The sequence below is a fragment of the Zootoca vivipara genome, chromosome 16 (assembly GCF_965207765.1).
Source record: "Zootoca vivipara chromosome 16, rZooViv2.hap1.1, whole genome shotgun sequence".
Classification (NCBI taxonomy): Eukaryota; Metazoa; Chordata; class Lepidosauria; order Squamata; family Lacertidae; genus Zootoca; species Zootoca vivipara.
In genome coordinates, this window is record NC_142599.1 from 15151109 (window position 1) to 15162619 (window position 11511).

The window sequence follows — 11511 nt, forward strand, 5'->3', positions numbered from 1 at the left end:
GGTGTCTTCTAAAAGTCAGGTAGTTCTTTACTTCTTTGACATCTGATGGGAGGGCGTTCCACAGGGTGGGTACCATAACTGAGAAGGTCCTCTGTCTGGTTCCCTGTAGCCTCACTTCCCACAGTGAGGGAACCACCAGAAGGCCCTCGGAGCTGGACCTCAGTGTCCGGGCTGAGCAATGGGGATGGAGACGCTCCTTCAGGAGCAACGATGCAACAGGAGTCTCTCTCCACTTGGCCAAACCACCTACCACACTTTCTGCCTGCCTGTCAGATACCTGCAAATGGTGGGCATAGAAATTTCCGCAGATCGGAATGTGCACAATATCTTTTGGTGTGCTAGAGATGTACGAAACACCTGGGAAACCAGCCAGCGTTTCGCTGCCACTTTGCCAAGTTAATATTTCAGGATCAGAAGTGAGCAGGCTCTCGGGTCAAAGAGTCTCTCCTGGGCTTTTGACTCTCCTGGGTCTGCGCCCTCCTTGTCGACTACCACCGCGGGCTCTGCCAGTCGCACGTGCTTTGCTTCTTGTACTTTTCTGGGAAAAGAAAGCAAAAGTCCCTTCCTGCTGGAGTCAATACCCCGCCCCTCAGCGAGAACATCTGGCTGGCTGGCAGGCTCCCGCATTCTGCAACTCCCTCGCTCTCTGCCCTGCTGCAGTTCCTGTTCTTCCTGGGAGGGTGTTCTGCCAAGAGCAGACTACGCGGAGGACAATCTCTGCTCTCCGCTGCTCTGCCTCTCCGTGCCCAGGGACCACCATGGTGCTGGAGCTATACCTGGACCTCCTCTCCCAGCCCTGCCGAGCTGTCTACCTCTTTGCCAAGAAGAACAACATCCCCTTTGAATTCAGAGCTGTGGAGCTGTTCAAAGGTGAGCTAAATGAACCTGTGTTCCGGCGCCTCTGTGCTGGCAGTGAAGGAGGGGTGGGGGCGCTGAGGTCAGGGTGGGTTAATTTATCTCCCCAAGAAAAAAAAGTGGAGAGATTTTTGCATGGGGGAGAGGGAAGACCCCTGTCTCTTAATGACTTGGTGAAATCACGATGCTCAAGGTGTTCCAAAGGTGGGCTGCTTCCTCATTTCGCTGCCTGCTTTCAAAAGACCTGGTTTTAAATGCACCTCTTTTTGCCCCCCTCCCCCATTCTCCCTAGCAGGAGACATTCACTGAGTTTAAAGCATGGCAAAGAATTCCCTCTTTCTCACCATGCTTTAGACTCAGTGTTTGGAAAGAAGATAAAGTCCCTACCAGAGAAGAATGGCAGATTAGGTTTGATGGATTATGCCGAAATGGCAAAAATGACCGGAAGAATCGGAAATCAGGAAGACCAAAATTTTAATAAGGAATGGAGGAAATTTATTATTTATCTTAAAAAAAAAACATTGTAAACAGCTAAAATTGTTAGTAGGGTTGGAATCACACTTGTAGTTTAATGCTGAATTCTGGACATAATGGAGATGTAAAAGATTTGGATTACTATAAAAGATGTAGGAGGAAATGACTAATAGGACCCACAAAGGGGAGGAGGAAAGCCCAGGAGATTCTTTGGAATCTTGTTTTTATGTTGTATGTTGCATATGTGATTGTAAAACTTTAATCTAGAAAAATGAATAAATAAATAAATATTTTTTTTAAAGAATTCCCTCTTTCTCCTCCAAATGTTCACGTGCCAAGTTCTGACATGTGTTAGTGATCCCGAGATCAGGAGGAAGAAGAGTTGTAACAATCTGGGATTAATTTTCCCAGGAAAAAATAACTCGGGGGGGGGGGACTTGCCTCAACCCTCCTCTGTGCAATGGGCCTGGTTATAGAAGGATCACTTGGTAGGGGTTGGTCCTGCTGGGACAGCCCACTTTGGTGTAAGGAACTTGGTGGGGGGGGGCCACCGGCCTTCTCTGGTGGGCTCTGTGGAATCCCGGTCCGTTTCAGCAGCTGCTGTTGTGATCTGGGAGTCGTCACGGCTAGCTGAATATTGACAGGTGGCTCTCTGCTTTGACATGAGTGAAGAGAAACACTGACAGAACAGCTGCTTGAGCTTGGGGAGGGGGGGGGTCTTTGACTGGGCAAGAGGGCAGTTCTCCCATCTGAGATGGATGCCTGCCTTGCTTTGTGCTCCCCTCCCTTCGCTGATGCTTTTGCCTCTCTGCTGCCAGATTCCATCCTGGGGACGAAAGTGCAGGGCGCAAGCAGCCCAGAGGGAGCCACGCCGTCAGGTAAGAGCTGAAAGGCTGGGTGATGCTTTTGGATAATACAGAAAAATCAGGGTGGTCCACAGGCCAGCTGCCCAGGTTGGCATGGTTCGGAGGGTTGGAAGGAGCAAGAGCCTGGGAGTTCACACACACACACACACACACACACACACACACACACACAATTCTGGTTCTGGGGCTCCCCCACTGTTTGCATGGAGATGCCCCCAGCCCCCAGTTCTGTGGGTCCAGTGGTCGGAAGGCCGGACTTGAACCTGGGCTCAATGCCCCGTTCAGAAGTGGTTTCACTGGGGGCCTTCAAGTTCTTGCAGCCTCTTTCAAAAGATGTTTGTATTTACCACCAGCTGACAGATCGGGTGGCCGCCCTAAGTATTCTCACCTCCCCCTTCGCTATTTTCGTTTCTGGAATACGGCGCTTGTTTGTTCCTGCTGCTTGTGAATATGTTTGCCTGCTAGGTTCCGGCTCAGGTTGAAACTTCTCCCCGGAACAGGCTTCCAGAGGAGTTCTTGGGCCGTTGATTTGTACAGGTGGTCACACTGAGAGGATGGCTGCTTTCCAGGGCTTCCCTCAACACCTGATGAGTCAAACCCCAAGCTGCTTTGCTCCAGGAAGCGTTGCGGAGGGAGCTGTTGGTTCTCTTGCCTGTTCTGCCACCCCTCTGTCTCTCCCACAAAGAGTCCCCCGGGCTCATGGTCTGTCGCAAGTGTGACAAAATAGCACAGTAAGCGTCATCTGGCTGTTCAGAGCCATCAGGAGATGGGCCAGACCAATGAATGTGTGTCAAGGTGGTTGAAAGGCAGGCTTGGGAGTGTTGTAAATACAGGGCCGATGAACAATGCTGGCGAGTTTTTCATGAGGACTGCTTGTTATTTTAACCTTAGAAGCAGCGATAAAAGAAATTATTGTCACAGGACAATGACTGCTCTGTGTCGTCAATCCTGGCCCTGAACCGTTTCGGCCGAACGTGCAAGGACAGATTGACACCACACTTGCAACCCCCATGTTTGGGGGGCAAGAATCTGGCTGCTACCAGCTGAAGGTGGCATGTGGGTAGATCTTTGGCTGCACCTCACCTGTTGCCTCACCTGAGTGGCACTTTTCCTCACCCAGCAGCTCCTGAGCTGGAACCCCCGCCCTTCTCAAGAACGTCCGTTTCAAAAGGAGGCTCCAAGCACACTTTTCCTGCTCCAGGGGTCAGTTTGTGCCACCAGCATTCAGCCAGAACTCACGGGGTGCCTTGTTGCTGAAAGGCAGGACAGAGATGCTAAAAAATATGGTTTAAGGGAAGTCCCCCCAGTTTTAGTAAACGGGACTCCCTTGCTGTTGTAGAGTGAAGTTCTCTCTGCAATGTAAATATTGTAAAGATTTCGAGGGCAGTTGATGCTGCGGTGTTGCCACTAAGCTCCTGCTGAAATACAGCGACCCTTTCCAAACAAATTCATGGAGGTTCGTTCCCTTGGGAAGAGATCTTTGGTGCCAGATCAGGACTGGGTGCCCTCTGCCCTGCCCCCTTCTTCATGCATGGCTAGAGATAAACACACCTTGTACTTTGAGCTTGGGGCTCTTTCAAAACTCCACTTCGGAACATAGTTTGAACTTCTCTCATGCAGCTTTGAAAGCCAGGCCAGAGACTGGGGGTGGGGGGCAAGTATTTCCAGTTTTTTTCAGACAAGGTGTGGTTATTATTGGCGGGCAAGATTAGCCTGGCGTGGAGAGCTTCCTTGGGTCTCTCTGTGGCTATGAACCAGGACAACCAAATTGAGCAAACATCCCACCTCCTCTTCCTTCTCCCCAGTCTCCAGACGTTGGAGGCTCCCGGCTGCCCGCTCTGAGTAGAAAAAATAAGGCAATGGACCCACAGCTGACCCCTTATTTCTTGGGATATTCTGCATGGGTCAGAATGTAAATTGGCCACTGATTTGCTCTGCAGAACCCGGAGTTGTTGTTTATGTTTGGTACACAGACATATGCTCACCAATTCTCCAGCTGTCACTCGGAAAAGATTGTCCAGGAAGGAGGGGATGGCAAGCTCCAATTCTGGACTCCTGGGGATGTGCTGGGCATCTCCTATCAAACTTCCTGCCAGGTCTAACTGTGTGCTGTTTCGCTTCCCTCCAACCCACCTGGTTTTAGGGCCGCTGCCCAAGGCGACTGCGGTGAAGAAAGTTCCTATCTTGAGGGATGAGACCTTCGTTTTGTCTGAAGGGTAAGAAGGCAGGCAGGCAGGCAGGCATGGCTTCCTTCCCTCCCAATTTCTATCTTAAAAATATATATATTTGATTTTATGTATTTGAGTTTAAAATCATACCACAACACATTCAAAGTTACAAGATTCCTACAAACCTCTGGAACTTCCCACCATGAGTTCTGTTGTTAAACCTTTTCTGCTGCATCTTTATTTTAATAATCCAAATGTTCATAACTCCATTGTGTCCATAGTTCTCATTACATTCGAAGTGTTATTGCAATCCTGCTAACGTTTTCAACTGCTTACAGTGGCCTTCAAGGCAAATTATAATTTTTTCCCAATCTTTATTAAAATTTTGGTCTTCCTGGTTCCTGAGTCTTTCAGTCAGTTTTGCCGTTTCGGCATAGTAGTCCATTGATTTGCCATTCTTCTCTGGTAGGGACTTTATCTTCTTGCCATCTCTGGGCTAGCAACATCCGTGCAGCTGTTGTCGCATACATAAAGAGTCTTTTCTGCTCCTTTGGAATTTCAGCACCTACAATTCCTAATAAGAAAGCCTCTGGGGGTTTTTTGGGGGGGGTTGTAAAAGTTATTTTAAGCGTTTCCCCTCAATTCATTATACAGTATATCATTTCCCAGAATGCTTTTATTACCTTCCTCCCAAGTTCTATCTCATCTGTTGGATGCTGTTGAGCACAGCTCAGAGGCTCAAAGGAGTCGGGGGTTTGGGGCCAAGAGACAGAAAAACATTGGTGTTAGGAAACGCCTTTGAGCTCTGTCTCAATTGACACCAGGTGGAAAGCGATCCAGTCCTGAGCTCGATGTAAATTGTGTGTGTGGGGGGGGGTGTATCCATACCTGCCAAGTTGCTGTCAGAGAAATAAGGCATAGCTGCCAAGTCCGGGTCGTAAAGATCCGGGATCGGCAGCGCGCGCATGACCGGAAGTTGCGTGACGCAACTTCCGGTGGCGCTTCGCCCTTTTATGGGCATCAGAAAATGGTGGTGCCAGCGCCGGAAGTCGCTTCCGCGCATGACCAGAAACACGTAAAAGCGACTTCCGGCGTCGCCATTTTCTGATGCCCGTAGAAGGGCGAAGCGCCACCGGAAGTCGCGTCACACAACTTCCGGTCATGCGCGGAAGTGACTTCCGGCGCTGGCGGCGCCATTTTCTGGTGCCCATAGAAGGGCAAAGCGGCACCAGAAAAATGGCCGCCGGGAAGAAGCGAATTTAAGGGAGAATGCCGGGATTTATTGCCAAACGGGATACCGCCGGGAAACAGTAAGAAAAAAGGGGTTTTCCCGGCGGATACGGGATACTTGGCAGCTATGAAATAAGGGACCGGGCCGGAAATAGCAGACCGGAAGTAGCGCTGCCGCCATTTTGGAACTGGGCGGAGCATGCTCAGAAGTCGCTTCTGAGCATGCTCCGCCCAGTTCCAAAATGGCCGCCACGCCAGAATAAACGGGGGGAAACAAAAAAACCCCATTTTTTCAGCTAGGAACAGCTGGAAAAACGGGGATTTCCCAGGGAAAACGGGAGACTTGGCAGCTATGGGTGTATCACAGTGGAGGAGCAGCACCCAGGAAGGCCTCTCTCTTTAGCTTCACAGCACGTGAATCAATAAGGTGTTTGGCAAGGGGTTGGGTGCTGCCATGGGGCAGAGACAGATCCTTGTGTATCTGGGGCTCCGGCTCAGCTTTGGTCTGCCTTCAGCCTGCCAGCCCTGAGACGGGCTTCCCTGCTCTGTTTGCTTCCACTGTGCCACTGACGCCTGTCACCCTCTCCTCTCTGGGCACAGCACAGCCATCCTCCTGTACCTGAGCCGCAAGTACAACACCCCGGACCACTGGTACCCGTCAGATGTCCAGAAGCGAGCCAAGGTAGATGAATACCTGTCCTGGCACCAGGCCAATATCCGGGCCAACGCTCCCAAGGCCATGTGGATCAAGGTGAGGGAACAGAGAGGTGGGTGGGCTTTGGCTAGCCTGTCCAGCTTTTGGGGGTTTCCTGCTTGGCTCAGTGTCACAGGTGAGGTTCTGGAAGGCCTGTCTCAGAACCTCTGCCCAAATTCCTCTGGCGTAATGCCCTTAACAGTAATAGCCTGCCTGGGGCTGCCTTCTCTTCAGGCAGCGAGGAATGGAAATTGCCCATTCATGCTACTGCCTCCTGTCCAACTCACAGTATTGCCATACTTTAAAATATCCAATGACTTTCCTTCTTCTCTTTCCATGGTTCATTTTGCGTATCTTAAAGGTAAAGGGACCCCTGACCATTAGGTCCAGTCATGACCGACTCTGGGGTCGCGATGCTCATCTCGCGTTATTGGCCGAGGGAGCCGGCGTACAGCTTCCAGGTCATGTGGCCTGCATGACAAAGCTGCTTCTGGTGAACCAGAGCAGCACACGGAAATGCCGTTTACCTTCCCGCTGTAGCGGTATCTATTTTTCTACTTGCACTTTGATGTGCTTTCGAACTGCTAGATTGGCAGAAGGTGGGACCGAGCAATGGGAGCTCACCCCATCGTGGGGATTCGAACCGCTGACCTTCTGATCGGCAAGCCCCAGGCTAATTGGTTTAACCCACAGCGCTACCCGTCCCTGCATATTTTACAATAACTATCCTGATTGGTTTTCCACTATCACATCCATCAAAAATGACTTACCTTGAATTTTTCTTAGTGCTGCAAGCGTTTTCAGCTGTACACAGTTATTTTCCATATACTCAATAAACGTTTTCCAATCTTCTCTAAACCTATGTTCTTCTTGCTCTCTTATTCTATATGTTAAATCTGCAAGTTGTGCATATTCTGTCAACTTAAGTTGTGAATCTTCTTTAGTTGGGACCTCACTCACTTTCCATTTTGGGGCTAACAAAACACGGGCTGCAGTTGTTGCATACATAAATAACCTTTTCCGACACCTGGCAATTTCAGTCTGAGTTATCCCCAGCAGAAAGGACTCTGGGGGTTTTGGGAAAGTATTTTTTTCCAAATAAAAAAATTCCTTCAGTAGCACCTTAAAGACCAACTAAGTTTTTATTTTGGTATGAGCTTTCGTGTGCATGCACACTTCTTCAGATACCGCTGTATCTGAAGAAGTATGCATGCACACGAAAGCTCATACCAAAATAAAAACTTAGTTGGTCTTTAAGGTGCTACTAAAGGAATTTTTTTATTTTGCTTCAACTCAGACCAACACGGCTACCTACCTGTAATTTTTTCCAGTTCATTATGAATCATTTCCCAAAGCTCTTTTACCTTTTTACATGTCCACCACATGTGAAAGAATGTTCCCTCCACCTCTTGACACGTATCTCATTCTGTCTTGTAGATCTTCGCAAGTCTACTCGGAGTTAAACACCATCTATGAATCATTTTCAGATAGTTCTCTTTCAAAGAATAACATGTTGTAAATTTCAAGTCGCTTTTCCAAAGTTTCTCCCAAAGGTTGGAATCTATGTTGTGTCCTATATCGATTGCCCAGTGCATCATTGAGTTCAAACCATCCAAGGCCATTGTTGTCCCCCTATGACCAGCCTCCCCTGACTGGCACTCTAGCCACTCTGAGAAGGATAAACTACAGTTCCCAGGCTTTAATGTGATCTCTCTCTCTTTTTCTCTTTCTCTCTGCAGGTGCTAATCCCACTCTTCACAGGCCAGCCGCTTCCCCCGGAGAAGCTGCAGGAGGTGATGGAGGGGCTGGGCGCCTGCTTGACTCAACTGGAGGAGCTTTTCCTGCAGGACAAGCCCTTCCTGGTGGGCAGCGAGGTCTCGCTGGCAGACCTAGTGGCCATTGTGGAGCTCATGCAGGTGAGGATTGAGCCTGGGGATCACGAGGTTCCTTTCTGAACCAGTTTGGGGAGAGCAGGGGAGCTGCTTGCCTTCCCTCAAAACCTGACTGAGGGCACATTGTGGGATGAGCAAATGGCCCAAGGGTGATCAGCGGCTGTTTTGAGCGGCCTAAGTGGGTGATCCAGCTGCCAAGCCAGACCACAAGGAGCCCCAACAGAGAACAGGGTGCAGGGCAATCTCCCCCGCTGTCAAGGCTTCAGGGAATCCTGTCCCTCTCACGGTGGGATGCAAAGAAGCAGAAAAAACAAGAAGAGTTCTAACCACGTAGTTTATTCAATATTCACAGAGAGAGGCGAAGGAATGCTGTCTCTCTTAGATACAGTGGTACCTTGGTTCTCAAACTTAATCCGTTCTGGAAGTCCATTCCAAAACCAAAGCGTTCCAAAACCAAGGCGTGCTTTCCCATAGAAAGTAATGCAAAGTGGATTGATCCATTCCAGACTTTTAAAAACAACCCCCAAAACAGCAATTTAACGTGAATTTTACTATCTAACGAGACCACTGATCCATAAAATGAAAGCAATAAACAATGTACTGCAGTCACACAATCAAATAGTCAGTAGCTAAATTGGGTTCCACACAGTCACAACAACTAAACAAAAAGAGCCGCAAAAACGAAAACACAAAATAATTAGCAAAAACAGACCTCAGTGTAACACTCAAAACAGAAGTGTGGTACTCAAAACGGAAGCGTAACACTCAAAACAGAACATGTTCAGCTTCTGATTTTTTTTTTTGCGAACCAGAACACTTACTTCCGGGTTTGCAATGTTTGGATTCCAAGTTTTTTGAGTACCAAGGCGTTTGAGAACCAAGATACTACTGTAATGGCGTTGCTCCAATTCCCACCCCCTCAGTCTCTGTTATTCTGCGTCACCTCTGCACCGGCTGATCTGTGCTTTCTTCCTCTGAGTTTTCTATTCTATAACTCTCAAGGCATGCCTTGTTCTGGGAGAGGTGGGTGGTCAGGAATGCTTTCAATAGTCACTGAACCTGTCAACTGTCTCTCCCCTGGTGCTTCTTCTTCCTGCTGCTCTCCCAATATTTCCCAGCTCCTGCCCTCTGCAGCCTTCTGCAAAACTATGACCTTCTGCAAACCACTTGTTCTAAATCTATACTGTCTTCCTGCTCTTGGGAAGGTGCAGGAAGAGAGGGGCGGGTGGTTCCCACCATTCCACCTCAATCCAGCCCCTGACACCCACAGACCCCAATGACTTACTCCCCACCCCCATCCACTTTCCGCAGCCGGTTGGTGTTGGGTGCAACATATTTGAGGGGAGGCCGAGGCTGGCCAAGTGGCGCGACCGAGTGGAAGAAGCTGTTGGGAAGGAGCTCTTCTTGCAAGCGCATCAGCTGATCCTGAACATCAAACAGCTGAGCACTATCCAGATCGACCCCCGGCTGAAGGAGCAGCTGGCCCCGGTGCTGCTGAAGATCCTCAAGTGAATAAAGGCCACCCAGCCGGCCGCCGTCTCTGCCTCTCCTTTCTAAGTTGAGGGACGCTGGCCCAGGGCCCTGGTGTGCCCCAGGGGTAGCAGCTGCCCTCTCTTAAGCATTCACTCTTCAGCCACTCCTGGAGCAAGTCTGCATGACCCATGGAGCCAATGGGCAGGCCCTGTGCAGACCGTTTGCTTTGCTTGGTGCCCAGCACCCAGCACCCAGCACCGACTGAGCATGAGGCAGCCCAAGGCGAGGCAGTCAACTGAGCTCTCTGGGGGAGCAATGCCAAGTATTGCCCAGAGCACCAACGTCCTCTGCGCATCGAGGCCTTTTCTCTGACGTTAGAAGACCTCTGGGGATGCTGATGCGAGTGGAGTCAGAGCACAGGATCCCCAACCTGTGAAACTGCCTGTGCCAGCCTGGGACTGGGACTGCCTGCTCTGACTGGCAGTGGCCCTCCAAGGCAGGGTGGGCTCTTCCCCAGTCAGGTGCTTAGCCCCACGGGCCCTCTCCATCACCAATGGCAGCAAAAGGAAATAAATGTGTTTATTCAAAGACAGTTTGAAAGGCCATATTGCAGGGTGGGAGGGCCAGGAGGGGCGGCTGGAAACTGGGGCTGAAGAACCTAGTATTAAGACTCTGGGGCCGGATCTGTCAACACACACCTCGACAGTCAGGCTCTGCCCCATTCCCCGGGGAATGGGAGGGCTTTGGGGGGTCAGTTTTCTAGCCTGTAGCTGAGCACCCCTCATTCCCTCCAGGCTCATGGGATATGGGGTAAAGCCACCATGGCAGGGAATGTGTAGCAGGGTCCCTTTTTTTGAAGGGGAGGGGAGCAGACTCAGAGGGTCCTGACTCTGGAGGCCACAATTCAGGGGTCCTTGTGGACCCGGGCAGTATCCAGGCAGTATCCGGGCAGTATGGTACAAGTGATCTTGCCAGTGCCAGGGCTTTCTTACTCTGGTTGGGCATCCAAGGGGGTGGGGGAGGTCCCACAGGAGACGGCTATTGATGGCTACTAGGCCTGATGGCTACGCTTAGCATCCATGCTTGGAGGCAGCAAGGTTGCAGGTTCTATTCCTCTTCTATGGCAGGTACGTCCAACAGGTAGATCGTGATCTATCGGTAGATCATTGGACGTCTCTGATAGATCACTGGTAGGTCACTGGCTCCCCCCCCCCCAGCAGCTGAACAACATTGGATTTTTCCCTGCACCCCAAAGAAACAGGGCTTTCCTCCTCCCCCCAAAAAGCTCAACAACTTTGACCTGAACCCCCCAAAAGGGGGGGGGTAGATCACTGCCAGTTTTTAACTCTGTGAGTAGATCGCAGTCTCTTGGGAGTTGGCCAACCCTGCTGTATGGGATCAAATCCTGCTTGGGGGTTTCACATTGAGGCCAGGATTGGCCACTGGCCTGACTCATGGAGGCTCTTCTTTCGCCCCCCCCCCCCCGGTTCGGTCCAGCCACCTATGGCAGTCAAAGCAAATGGGCTCTGGAGACACCAGCCCACCCTGGCTCACTTTGGAGACACAGAAGTCAACAAATCTTCTATGGCAAGTCTTCCCATGTGAGAGAATCATCGGACATCATGTGAAGGAGCCAATGGGTTCTGTGAGGGAGGTGGTGCTGTGGACGTGACAAAAATGGCCACCGACCGCTTTTCTCACCTCAGGGTGTTGGCAGCGGCCACCTTGATACCAGAGAAACAAGGAAAGAGGAATGGGTGAAGGGGTGTCTTTGCAGTCGCATAAGTCTAAAAGGCCGGAAAGCCAGGGAAAGATGTTACCCGCTCCTCCTGGTAGATTCTGCAAATAAAGCAGGTTTT

General features: G+C 50.4%; 1 protein-coding gene across 1 annotated transcript; it reads left to right on the plus strand.

The window, feature by feature from the left end:
* The first annotated feature begins 642 nt into the window (after positions 1-642).
* On the plus strand, positions 643-9711 carry LOC118076409 (glutathione S-transferase theta-1). Its single transcript, XM_035099145.3, has 6 exons — positions 643-870; positions 2148-2207; positions 4339-4411; positions 6194-6344; positions 8027-8203; positions 9491-9711. Exons 1-6 carry the CDS (start codon positions 759-761, stop codon positions 9689-9691), a joined length of 774 nt encoding a protein of 257 aa, XP_034955036.1. The 5' UTR covers positions 643-758; the 3' UTR covers positions 9692-9711.
* Positions 9712-11511: the final 1800 nt, after the last annotated feature.